This window comes from Pogoniulus pusillus, chromosome Z, assembly GCF_015220805.1.
Source record: "Pogoniulus pusillus isolate bPogPus1 chromosome Z, bPogPus1.pri, whole genome shotgun sequence".
NCBI classification, from domain to species: domain Eukaryota; kingdom Metazoa; phylum Chordata; class Aves; order Piciformes; family Lybiidae; genus Pogoniulus; species Pogoniulus pusillus.
Genome location: NC_087309.1, coordinates 65,848,293 through 65,862,117, shown reverse-complemented (window position 1 = coordinate 65,862,117; position 13,825 = coordinate 65,848,293). Strand labels below are relative to the sequence as shown.

The window sequence follows — 13,825 nt, the reverse complement described above, 5'->3', positions numbered from 1 at the left end:
TTGTAAATTGTTATGTTGATAGTTATATCAGTCTATGCCATCACCATGGGTATCTGGGCACTTGGCCAAGCTCTAGCCTGAACGTAAGCACTAGAGATCACTTACTGCTCACATTTACAGACTGGTATGGGATGAATCATCAGCCCATTGTGGCAGAGTAGTTGTTTGGTAAGAAGCAAAGATAAAAAAGAAACCAGGAAAAGGTCTGTGTCTTTTGCACCATTACAAGTGAGACATTTTATGGACAAATATGGGAGATAGTAAAATATGCCCAAATTGATTGCTTTCCATCTGTTATTGCAGGAGAGTGAATGGCTACAACTGATAGGCCCTTCCCAGGGGATGATTTGTCCTAAGGGATTGAAAAGCAGCCTGTTCTGCTTGTGTAACTGTGGCCTGTTCCTGCATCCGTGTTGCACTTACCTCAGGCTAGCTGAGTGTGTTAACTGTGGCTGCTCCCCTATAGCTCAAGGAAGTACAGCCTTATGATTCCACCATTAGTGGTAAGACTATGGCTTTGATAAAGGCACAGAACATGCCAAAAGGAGGCTTTAGGCCAAGCCACAGCTTTTGACTGTAAGAAACAGTAATCCTTCTTGGCCCTGTGTAGGACATGCAGACTCTACATTGTTCTGATTGGCACTGCCTGCACTCCCCAGTAGCCCGTGTCTAGCAGGGAGCCAAGTGCTAGCTCTTTAGCTCTTCCTCTTTTGCCAGATTTCATCTGAAGGGAGGCTAGCTGCAGGAGGCTGATGCACTACTTTGCTCTGCCATAAACTCTAAATTCTTAAGAGACTGCAGTCTTCTGCGAGGTTTCTCCTTTTCTTGTCCTACCTTAGGTCTGACAACTGCTCTGGGAAAAAAAAATTATTACCATCCAGCTGAAAACAAAGAATGATCTTCCATCTCAAACTACATAGTAATATGCAATGAAGTCCTATTGTAACCTGTCAAAGTGAAACCTATCTCATGTTGTTTTCATTGTGTCTTTTGTCATTTGAAGGAGAAGAGTATTGGACGGTGGCTTTCTCTGTTGATGCTGTGATGTAATATCTTTTGCTGGTGTTCCCAGGCAACAGTAGCTCTCTGGAAATCTGCCTCCTAATTGCAGAGATGTGCAGAGAGTGGCAGCTGTTCTGAATTGCCCTGTTGAACTTCACGGAGAAATTCTTGATGCCAGATGCTGTCACAAAAGTGTGAGAGGGTTGGCCTCTCACATTTCATTTTTCCAAGTGGTCTTGAATTTAGACTGCTAGTGTTGCAACTAGAGTTGGATTGTATCACTCACTTGCAAAACTGAGAGGAGGGACCAGATGAAAGAAGAGCAAACTTCATGCTTTCACATATTTCTGACATTTTCCTCTTCAAATTGAAGTGCAGGCCATAAAACATAACATGCTGTTTGCATTTTTTTTTCAAGTGTTGGCTTAGGAAAGTGTTTCCCTTAGTTTGTCCTCATTCTTAATTTCTTCTAGAGTTCATTCAAGTATTGACTCATTCACCCACAACAAAGTGACTCCAGAAGGCAGTAGTGGTGAGAAAGAAATCTTTGTTTCTGAATATAAATGTGTTTGAACTTCTTCTACTAACAGTCATATCTGCAAGTTCTTGAGAATACTGTTTTCTTAAGGCATGCTTTTAGAAGTTGTATGATTACCAGCCTCAAAACCAGGCAATCCAGTCTCTGTCCCAGTAGCAGCAGTGCTGGCTTTAAGGCTGATTGTGGGAGGACTCTTAGGTAGTTACAGGGACACTTTCCAAGGCTGCAGACTTGAAGAAGCCATCAGGAAAGGGGAGGCCTCCCTCGGGAAAGCACACAAGCAGAAAGGGTAGCAATGGCTGGTGCACTTGTGTTTGACAAAACAAAGCTGTGAGTACTGCCCAGCAGCCTCCTGTCGGAAAGGCTGCCCGGACTTGGACCGCGGGACTCAGCACGCCCATGGCCTCTGTGACCAGGCATCAGCTACCGGCCTCTGCCAAGGGCAAGAATACAAGAAATATTTTTGTAAATGGAGAATAACGGTTCTTTTCTTCCCGGGGAGAATGTAAATGTTTCTTCGCCTCCCTGCGGCATTTACAGGCTTGATTGGCTGATGGTAGAGGGCGGCCAGGCCCCGCCAGTACAAAGTCTCTCTGTGGCGGGCTCCTCAGTGCCGGCTTTGTCCCCGGCGGGCTCCGGCTGCCTCACTCGCCGGGCTGCCCTCGCCGGCCAGCGGCCTGGCCGCTTTCCTCCGCCTTTTCCCGGGCAGCGGTCTCTTGGCGGGGAGCAAGCGTGTCCGAGAGCGGCGGGTTTTGACCGCTAGCGCCCGGGGCCACGGGCAGCAGCGGCCGGCGGCGCGGCGGGGCTGGCGATGTTACTATGGGAGCGACGCAGGGCTCCGCCGGGAGCGAGCCACGGGAGCCCGCGGGGAAGGCGGAGCAGGTCGGTAGCCTCCCCGTCGCCCACGGCGCTTCTCCACCTGCCAAACTCGCCCGCCGATACCCCGTCCCCGGCCGTGGTAGCATTCCCCAAACGGGGAGCCCGGTGCGGCAGGGGCCGGGGGAAGGCCTTCCCGGTCGGGTCCAGTGCGCTGCAGGGTGGGCAGGAGGATGCATCCGCGGCAGCTTCTGAGGAGTGTGTGCATCTAGTGCTGATCTGCAGGTGTTGCCGTGGGCTTCAAACCCGCTTAATGTGCCTGTGGCCTCCAGACTAGGCCGGGAACATAGCTGCACGTCTGGGGGAAAAGGAGGATCAGTTTAGTGAGGGCTTCAGGTTCGCTTAGTTCCCCCCACAGCGTCCCGGGCCGGCCACTGACGCGTCTGGAGCCTAGGAAGGGTGGGAGTCTGATGAGTTTTCCTTTTAATCGGTACGGGAAGCTTCAGGCTCTTGGGCGGGACCAGAAGTAGTTTTCAGCTCTGCCGTGCTGGCTTCATCGCTAGAGGAGAAAACGTGGCTTTGTATTTTAAATGCTGGTTGTGCTCAGAATGCAAGTTAGCATTTTAAGCAAAAACATCCCTGTTACTGTGGGGAAACGAATTCCCAAGTTTGAAAAAGAAAATTCTTCCTCTCCCCGGCCCTTGTTTTTGTTTGTTTGCTTGGTTTTGTTTCTTTGTTGCTTTTTAAAAGACTTCACTTTTGATGAGAAAACGTGTTTTCATCACGTTACTGAACTACACTAATCAATATAGCTACGAAGCACCCCGGAATAGCAAGGAGCATCTGTCAGGACTGAAGGGATCATGTGGTGTGTACCAGCCTGCAGGAAACTGAGTTATCTGTAGTCGAATAGAACCACCCTGCTAAAATGGAGATGTAAGCCATAACTAGAACTTATTTCTCCATCATTGTTTGTTTTGTAGCTTGCAGAATGGTACTGCAAGTAAATACTCACTGGCCATCAGTGGCTACCAGTTGATACTTTATTTTATGTGATTATTTCCAGAGTGTACTCTTTGGGGTGGCTTGATTGGTGGGGAAGGGAGGAGTTTGTGGTGTTTTTGTCGTGTTTGTTTGTTTGCTTGCTTGGTTTTGTTTTGTTGTTGTTTAGTTTTGGGGTTTTTTTTTGGGGGGGTTTGGGGTTGTTTTGTTTTCTAATTAATCCCAAGGTTTGTGCAATTGAGCTGGGTAACAATATCACTCTTATTCCACCTTTCTTGTTCTGGTGTCTTCATCGTATCCTGTACCTGTCTGTTTCCTCTGGATCTGTCTTGTAAGCTCTGTGATGCAGATCCCATTGTATTTAACACTTCTGTTGCTGCAGTGTATTTAGTAAGTAGGTGTAATTGCATGGTGCTGATGAGAAAAATGTAAACATCCATGACAATATGTCCACCTTTTCTCGAGGATGAGACTTAACTATGTTGACCTTAGGTGAATGAAAAGCCTGACTCTATAAGGTAGTTACAGAGTTTATATTTACCAATATACACTTCAGATGTACCATTTACATGGCTATTGCATAAATAATTAAATTAAACAAAATAACAGTGAATTGGGAATTATTTCTGAAGCGAGAGACCTCCCAAAATGTCCCAGTAAATGTTACACTGCTAGACAGTCCTGTCAGTGTCCCTCCACTTGTCTCAAATAGCAACTTTCTGAAGCTGCTTTTATCAATATTGGTGGAATCTTTGCCTGTTTGAAGTTAATCACAACATTTCTGTTGACTTGATAAAAAGTATGGATTGTCAGGTCTTTAGTGACTTTATGTGATTTCTTAAAACTGTTGCAGGGTCTGCCCTTCATGGAGAGAAATAAGGAATTATTTAGATGCAGCTTCTTTTTGTTTCAGAGCCAAGAGTCCATGCAAATATGGAAGTAGCCAGTGCTGGCTATGAATTCAGTGCAGCTTCTCTGTCAGCAAAAAGAGATTTGGTTGATGTTTTCTCCTGCCTGTTGATTGAGCCTGTGAGGAAGCCCATGTTTCTTGTGTGTACTGAACTTAAACAGGGAAAAATTGTCAACATATGTTCTCCTATTACAGTTAGTAGTATGATCGTGTTGTTTTTTTTTAAAAGACAATAGTCTGTTCATTGTTTTGTTGAAAAAGACAGAAAAATAATCTAGAGAGGTATTAAAGCTATGACTTCTATTTTTTTTCCATAATGCAGTGCAAACAGTATAAAATTTATGACAATACCAGGAGTCCTGTTATGTTGGGACAAATGAGAGTCAGATGGCATTTGAAATGTCTTTTTGGGTCCTTTGTGTGGAGGACACAAACCACAGAAAGTGGTAAGTTGCAGTATTTTCTTAGGAAGGTGACATCATTGATGCTGCAGGAATCTCTTTTAAGAAGGACTTGAACTGTATATTGTTTATGGCCCAAATAGTATATAGCATAATTCACATCTGTGTTAAAATTGGAAATTAATTTAAAATCACTTTGTTTTAAAAACTGTATTTGGAATGCCTTTCTTACTGTCAAAATCAAGAGTTTGCTGTGATCCATGCTGATGGGACAAACATGTACTGCCTTAAGGCAGAATTCTGTTCCTGAATGAATCTTATCTGTAGCTTATAGTGGAAATCAATTTACATATGCAATTATTCTTTATGCTATATAAGAATAAAATATCACTTAGCTTACTAAACAGCAGGAGTACCCTTCAGGCATCTTTGTGCTGTAAATTAAAAATACAATAAAGATGAAAAATACTTATTCAAGACCTAATACTCTGCTAAGAGTTAAGTAATCAGGCAGATAGATGACAGCAGCTTTCAAGGTGCTTGTGCCATGTGTTGTGCCCTGTTAAATAGTCAGAGAGAAAAATCTATTTATGAATTCTGTTGCTGAAGTCTCTAGATCTCATTAACAATACTGCATTAGTGTTTCACTACTGAATTTTGGGTGAGTTATTCTTGCTAAAAATTCATAATACTTTAAAAAAAAATCATCTGTGATTTAACAGCTTGTACAGCTGCAAGAAATTATATGTCTATCCATTATTTATTGCTTCATCATTTATGTACTCAGACCGTCATAGTTTTCGCTTGCATATGTGTAGTTACTCTGTGATGGGAAAGCATTTCAGACATACCTCTTGTGATTCTTAGTCAGCCTGAGCTTTTTGGTGAGAATGAAGAGTGTCCAGCTAGACTTTGATTCCAGGCTTGACAAACAAAGCTATGAGACTGCTGGCCTTTGACTTAAATGAGCAGCTTGCTGCCAGGGTCAGTGCTTGGCACTGATTGCTCGTCTTTCTGTGTTCCAGCACTGCAAAAAATCTGCTGGATAATGTGGATTTCTTCTAGTGGCCAAGGCTGCATATTCTTCTGTCCAGCCAATATTGCAGAAGCTTTTTGAGAAGTTGCAGAACAAGATGAAAAAGCAATTTATGTCTTTAATGACTTTGTTTTCCGTGGTATTTTTTATTACAGAAATATTACTTTGTTTTCCTAGTTTTTTTTTATTCCAGTTTTGGTTACTCTGTTCACAGAGGTAAGTAAATACATGAACATGAGCCACCAGTGTGCCCAGGTGGCCAAGAGAGCCGGTGGCATCCTGGCCTGCATGAGGAATGGTGTGATTAGCAGGAGCAGGGAGGTCATTCTGCCCCTGTACTCTGCACTGGTTAGACCACACCTTGAGTACTGTGTTCAGTTCTGGGCCCCCCGGTTTAGGAGTGCAATTGAGATGCTTGAGCATGTCCAGAGAAGGGCGACGAGGCTGGTGAGAGGCCTTGAGCACAAGCCCTACAAGGAGAGGCTGAGGGAGCTGGGATTGTTTAGCCTGGAGAAGAGGAGGCTCAGGGGAGACCTTATTGCTGTCTACAACTACCTGAAGGGTGGTTGTGGCCAGGAGGAGGTTGCTGTCTTCTCTCAGGTGGCCAGCGCCAGAACAAGAGGACACAGCCTCAGGCTGTGCCAGGGGAAATTTCGGCTTGAGGTGAGGAGAAAGTTCTTCACTGAGGGAGTCATTGGATTCTGGAATGGGCTGCCCGGGGAGGTGGCGGAATCGTCGTCCCTGGGGCAGTTCAAGGCAAGGTTGGATGTGGCACTTGGTGCCATGGTCTAGCCTTGAGCTCTGTGGTAAAGGGTTGGACTTGATGATCTGTGAGGTCTCTTCCAACCCTGATGATACTGTGATACTGTGATATCTCTCAAAGCAATACAGGTGATGTAGCATAGCTGATCAGTACTATATAACAGCTATGATTTGGCTGTACATTTTTATTTTATAAAAATTAAAGATTTCCTGAAAGTCTTGTAGTAGTTTAGCGGCAAAGTAGAGATGCCATCGCTTACCCAGTACTTAGGCAGGAACTCCCTTTCATTGCTGATATTTGACAAGTACTTGTGTGTGCTTTACATGGGTATTCTGTAGGTCAGGTTGTAAAAACTCCTGGCTCAAACTTTTAAAGACCTAGTGTTGATTGCACAGCAGTGTCTATTGGCATTTCCAGTAGCTCCTATGCACTCAGTTCTCCTTTGGCAATTGTGCTTTCCTACCTGTTTGAGAGCAATGCCCAGTGCACCAAACAGGTGTGAGAATAGGTTAAAATACAGGAAGAGAGTGGGGAGATCTTCAGTCACGGGCCTCAGACATAATTGTTAAGCTGTTGGTAAAATGTGAAAACCTCTGTATGAGAATACTATTGGTGCATCAGCTGTTGGTACATCAGTTTGGTGTATGTGAAATACTTAGAATCTGGTCTGACGTATGGGGATGACCCTGACATATGTTTTTGCTTGACAAGTTATGATGATGACTGGTTAATTTTAATGTGGCTGTGATGTTAAGCTAGAGAATTTAATTCACTAAGTTTCATCCATTAACTTTTATGCCTGTTGTAGTGATTTGGCTTAGTTTTCCTTTATTTTCCAAACTTTTCCTGCTTTTACATTGTAGAAACCTGTACATCTTGTTCCTAATGTCCTCTGTGGTAATAAGGATGGACTAAAACCCTCTTGAATCACAGTGATTTGGAAAAGGATTTAGTTTTTCTTACTTTTGTAAGACTTGTTTGTTTACAGGCCAAGTACATAACTTCTCTTTCTTTCCAGTGGTAGAGGCTGGGAACAGAACACTTCATCGAGGTTTGCCCTCTTCTTTGTGTGTCAGAAGGTCCTTGAAGTGTATAACGCTCTTTTATGTGGCTTAGACCACAAGAAGAAAACTTCTGTTCCACATCTCGGTTGAGATTAAAGATTCAGTTGCTACCAAAGTAAGCTGTGCTCTGGGTGGTAACTTAAAGGAAGCGTTACTAATCACTAATCCTTAGTAACTCTGAGATGTTTAATTTTCTTTTAGTCACACAGGTAAAATAATTCTCTTGTGTTTCTTTCCCAGTTCTTTTCAAAGCCTCATGTGGTTTATGAAAGCAAATAATAGTCACAAGAGGAGAAGTAAAATTTGTTTTATCACTTGCTGATCTTGTTCTGGCCAGCTTATTTTTTGTGAACTTCAGTTTGCAGTTCAGTGGAAATGGAACTATTTTATAGGGATGTGTCAGTTTGGCATTGTTTAATGCTTGGGAGTGAAGCCTGAAGATCCTTACACTGATGTTGTGAGGTGTTGACTTGGTACAAAGATTGCATCAGGGATTCTAGTTTCAAATTGTTCTGCTGACATCATTTCAGGTGAAGGAAGGATGGCTGCAGAAAAACTTGGACTAGTGCTTTGAGAATGAATCAACCATGTGAAAATTAGTATCTTGATACTAAAGAAAGAGGGCACCTGACTTCAGCCTCTTGTCCCTTCTCGTGATTTATTGGTTATTGATTGGCTGGTGTTACTAACACTGTTGGAAGAAACAATTTCTGCCTAAGTTATGGGGTGTTTATAGCAAGATGTTTAAATGTTAGTACTAAGTCACACTTGTACATAACTGCATGGTGTACTTCAGCTTCACATCCAACAAAGCATCCAACAAAATCCTTCTTGGAAAATAACTGAGGAGAAGGAATGGAAAACACTTTAATTTTACCTCTGTAATCTACTCTGTTGTTTTCTTGCCACAGAAGTGTTTTATCAGTGTCATCAGGTATGTGGTGAATTTCAGTGTAACACAATTTTATATTGAATGATTAGGTTACTGGTGATGCTTTTCCAGAAAAAAATCAGAGCTGTGGGGAGTGTACATACTTTGGAGGGGCACTGAGGAGAAAACTTTGTTGTGAGCAAAGGGATTCTACTGAACCGAGTGCATCTGGCTTAGTTCGCTATTACATGGTACTTAAAGTCTTGGGGGGGGGGTGGACGGGATTGGGTGACTTTTTATTTCTTTCTTTTTTTTTTTTTTCCACTTGTTTCCTGTCCTTCCAGATGTATTTGGGAGGAGTATCAGCATGAAAGATGTCCAGACCTAAACCCACCCAATGCAGTGCCCAGGTTTCACTTACATCTGTGCATTACATTACATGGATGGCAGAAAAATTACCAAACTCCCTTTCGAAACAGCTTTTCCTTTCATTTTAGATGCATGCCATGCTTTCTGGCGTGACTGAGTAGGCCTGTGAGTGAGGTGTCTTGAGAGGGCAAACTGAGTTGCTTAAGACTGTGAAGACAGGAGTATTATGGTAGAAGGAAAGAAATGTGCAGAGGTATGACTAGTGTGACTAGAAAATAGCTTAGAATTGACTAATGCGTATCTGAATTGTACTGATATTACTTGCAGCTCAGAAGAGCCTAATGTTACAGAGCTTTGATGTCTTTTGAATTGTACACTTAACTTTTTTTTTTTCCTCTTTAATAGATAGTTGAATTAGGTTCTTACTGTTATGTATGTTTAACTGCATTTGCAACTTTGACTTATCTGCCTTATCAGTGATCTGCTTCATGTTTGTGAGGTTTGCGGTATACCATTGTGTGAAATGATGTTACATTGTGTTACATGAGAATTTTGTAGGATTTTGTGGTCAAATGTACTAGTAAAATTTGTGTATTGTACATAACTGTTCAGGTTTGTTTCCATCGGCCAAGAAAGAAAGAAAGCTTATATGACAATGTATAATCTTGCTGTCACGGGAATGCTTGGATAAAAGCAAAACACTTCCAAGAATAGGCCTATCGTTCTTCTATTAATAGAGTTAGATCAAAGGATACTTGAAACCTTAACAGAGAAAGAAAAGCTGGTTTGGGACTAAGCTCAGAAACGAACAATTGTACCTTTGTTTGAATTGTCTTGCATTATGACTGGATGATTAAATATAAATGGTGACATGATTGGGTTGTGTCCTAGCAAGTAATTGGCCCTTTAAAAACTAGTTACAGGAAGCAGGAGACAGGTATCCAGCTTGTTTTTCTCAGACCTGGGAGCTGTAGTTGTTGGATAACAAAGTTTATGAAATTAGGGAGTCTGTAAGGGTCATGGAATAGCAGAAATGCAGTTTCTCACTAGTTACACGTGATGCTAGAGTTTGTCACTTCTGCTGCTTGGTTTGCTGTTTGAATATGGGGTGCAGTAAGTTTGCTGTTTGAATATGGGGTGCAGTAAGTTGAAGCATTCAAAAACAGTAGCAGTAGAAGGTTTATCACTGAAGTGCAGTGCAATTGTAATGCATATGGTGCTTTGGTTTTTTTTTCATTTCCAGTTTTCATTTTACATTTTGGCTACATAGCGTAACTTGATTCAGAAATAAAAAGGAATGGTGGCAGCACTTCCATTTTTCTAGTTAACTATTTTTTTTGCCAGTTTACCTAGCATGATTAAATTTATTATGCACACCTAGAGTATGTACATAAGCTACATCACAACTATAATTGACGTCAGCCTTTTATCTAGATTAATTTCGATCTTCAACTGAAATTATTTGGACTTCCAGGTGTTTATCTCCTGAGGCCTGGCTGAGTTTTCTAAAAAGGAGTGGTGGGAAAATCTACTTGTGGCATGGATGAGTGCCATGCCCCAGGAGGTGTGGTCTGTTCCTTAGAACCCCTTCAACACCTATGGGAGGATAAATTAATGTTTACAAGTCTCTTCTGCTAGACTGGTGCTACACATCTCAGAACACTTGGGAAAAACATCTTCTGGCTTTCATATTTGAAGCAACATGTGAAGAAGAAAAAAACTTTCATAAAGTTCTCAAAATGTTGTTTTGCAAGAGAAATTGTTTTCTTTTTTTTTCTGTTTTATAATTGTTACTATTTTTATTTCTTTTGGAAATGGGATCTAGTTTTGTCAACAAAATGGTAATTTCATATTTCAGTCGAAGCTGTTCCCTCACAAGTTTTGAACATTTTGTTGCTTACTGTTGGGGAAAGCACTGGAAAAATTACAGCATAGTTTCTCCAGGATAATGACAGCCGTTGTTGGGCAAAAGACAGTGGAAGGAGCTTGTGCCTGAAATATATCTAAACTAAGTTTTAATGAGTTTTAGGTTTTCAGTAGTTAAGACCTGTGTGTCTTGCAGCTGTGCGTTGGGTACACTTGGCTTATTTTTCTTTATCTTTTTTTTTCCCCTCTTCACATCTTGAATAGGCTTTTGTTTAGTTTGTAATGTGTCGTTGTACTGGGTTTTGGTGATGCCTGTGTGTGCGTATAAGCTCAGTAGTTCTCAGCTGCAAAAAGCATAAATTGCTCCACTCATGTCTTTCACTTTACCCCAGAAAAGTTTAGAGTTTTGCATGCATATTTTTAATTTGTGTAGCCTGCAAAGTTGGTAAGTCCTTGCTGAGTTTCCACCTCCGAATTGGTTATACTCTGTGGGTAATTACTGCCCTTTACTCTTAGTGCCATCCCCCTCTCTCCATCTTTGACAACAATAAACCAGGACCTCCTCTTGGTAGCATATTGGCAAAGCAGTTCAGGTGTCGGCTTTTGCATTTACTTTCTTCTAACAGTTGGAGTGAGATCAGGCAGTTCATAGTTTTCAGAAGACATCATTTAGTCCTAAGTAATTTCTGGGTGCTAAATGGAAATGGTTAGCTGTTGCTCTTACTGGCAAAGATCAGAAGTGCTGTGATATGCAAGTGAATTAATTTTGGAAGATTCCAGTGGGTGTGCATGTTGCTTTACTTTTCTGATTTAGTAAGAAATTATACCTTTTTGTCAGCAAAATCAGAACATTAAAGGACTCATTGAAAGTGTAAACTTACTATGTTTAGGTTGAAAGTAGACTGGAAGAAACAGCTTCACTTAAAAAAAAAAAAAGTAACTATAGTTCTCATTTTTATTGTTAGTGTTAAAATGTAACATTTCCAACTTCAGGTCCAACTGTACTGTACTAATAGCAGTCAAAAATCTTGTTTAGAAGTTTTCAGCTTTCCATTTGCATGGTGTCTTCATGTTGCTGATATGCATGGTTTATCTTTGGAAGACCAGATGTTTCTCTCTTTTCAGAACATAAAACTGCTTGGGGAATATGGTTGTTTCCTTTGTATAAACAGTGCAAATAATTATTGAAGTAATTGTTGTGGAAAGGCACTTAATAAAACTGGAATTTAAAGCAAACAAAAAAAGAAGTCTGATGATAAAATATGTGGTTGAGATTAAAGAAGCAAAACAAAAACCACCTAACACATTGCGTTACCGTCACATTTCCTGTCATTTTCAGTTTGAAAAGAAAGATTCGAAGTAGATTTTTGAACTAAGAAGCTGTTAGGACTTTCTTGGAATTTTTTTAACTTAACACGAGTTATAGTTACAAAAATCACTCAAGTGCCAACCTGTTTGATAATTAAATACATTAAAATATGGTTAAATGCTGAGTCTAGTTCTTCAGGGCAGTTTTGCCACTCTGTGTGCCAAAGCAACAGTCTGAATTTGTATTTCTAAAATCTGAAATGAGTAGCTTTTATGGGGCAGTGGAGCCGTGCGAGCCACAGCTGCAGCATCATTGCACCATCTAGTGTCTCACTGGACTTTCTGTAGGTTGCAACCTAAGATAGGTATGGCTCCCCCGCATGGATTGCCTGCATTGTGTAAAAATAACTTGGCAGAAACTTTGTGGGGTTTTGTGGAATATAAGCTTTTCTACTAGTATTTCTGGTCTGGACTTCAAAATGTCCTGCAAATTCAGTAGGATACAGAAATGCAGCTCCTGGAAAGGGAGGGGGAAAAAAGCAGGGTATGTTTACATATATATACACCAGTCTTTTTATTAATATATTTATATGTCAGATTATGCCATCATACTACATTAATACTTGCCAAACTTTCCTAAATGTTTTTTTCTAGAATATGAGCCAGCAGACAAGATACACAATCTGGTTGTGACTGCGGGGATGAAGTATCCATATAGGGGTAGTAGTCTGTTGTTCTATGAAAGATGGATTAAAAAGCAGAAGACACTATGTTTTCTTATGGTTTTATTAAAGCCACTCAGAAAGTTTTTCCTGTATTTTCCATTTAAAGCTTGTGTGTGTGTGTGTGTGTGTTGCTTTTATTTCCCTGCTGCAGCTGGCTGGCTAAGCCAGATGAGTTGTAGTGAATGGAGCTGGCAACCAGTCACAAGTGGTGTTCCCCAGAACTCAGCACTGGGGCCAGTTCTCTTTGATATTTCTATGAATGATCTGGACAAAGCAATTAAGCACATTCCCCATAAGTTTGCAGATGACGTCAAGCTGGGAGGTAGTGTTCATCTGCTTGACAGTAGGGAGGCTCTACAGAGGGTGACTTGAACAGATTGGCTTAATGGGCCAAAGCGAATTTTATGATGTTCAACAAGGCTAAGTAGCAGGTCCAGCCCCTGGGTCACAGCAACACCATGCAGTGCTACCGGCTTTGGTCAGAGTTTCTGGAAAGCTCTTGGCTTAAAAGATCCTGGGTATGTGTTGCGGAGGGGGTTTCTCTTATTCCCTCCTTATTCGGGGAAGGTGAGAAATTAATTTGAGGCGGTATTAATTTTTTTATAAAATTATTCATTGAAATTAATATTTACAAATTTGTACCACCCCCAACCACTACGTAATCAAGTTCTTTTGTGCAAGGTTATGAAAACAGTAGGGATATGATATATTTATGTACAGGGATTGATTATTAAATGGAAATATCAAATTATCGACAACTATAGACAGAGAGAAAGATTCCCTTAGGCTTAATGCCTCTTAACAACTCTACTGTTTGCCCAGCAAGGGCTGAAACTGTGTCTGCTCTTCAGACAGAGGTAACTTATTTTACAAAGGAATTAAAGCTTGTTTAAATGTATTGCTCTTAAGTATTAGTAATCACCCTCCTGGGATTGTGTCACAGCATGCCCAGTGTTCAGGTCTTGATGAGGCTGGAATCTTCTCGGCTTGCAGGGGAATGATAAGTGTTCCCAGTCTCTGGGGTAAACAGGATTTCTCTGACCTTCTCTCCTGGTGTGAAGTGGTCTCTGCCTCGGTGCTGCTCCTTCTTCTGGATGCTGTGTGTGTCCAGGGATGATCAGCTGGCAGGATTTCCAGGTGCAAGAGAAGGATTT

General features: G+C 41.4%; 1 protein-coding gene across 6 annotated transcripts in view; it reads left to right on the top strand.

Annotated features, from left to right (window-relative positions):
- Positions 1–13,825, top strand: part of TJP2 (tight junction protein 2) — a 74,141-nt gene that overhangs the window by 21,435 nt on the left and 38,881 nt on the right. For 2 of the 6 annotated variants that reach the window (XM_064140391.1, XM_064140390.1), the window contains exon 1: positions 2,167–2,422. The exons of 2 other annotated variants lie outside the window; for them this stretch is intronic. In XM_064140391.1, coding sequence (XP_063996461.1) covers positions 2,360–2,422 — 63 coding nt within the window. In that variant the 5' untranslated portion in view covers positions 2,167–2,359. Of the gene's footprint in view, positions 1–2,166; positions 2,423–3,273; positions 3,293–13,825 lie in introns of those variants that run through there. 2 more of the 6 variants (XM_064140394.1, XM_064140395.1) reach the window with 2 other exon arrangements.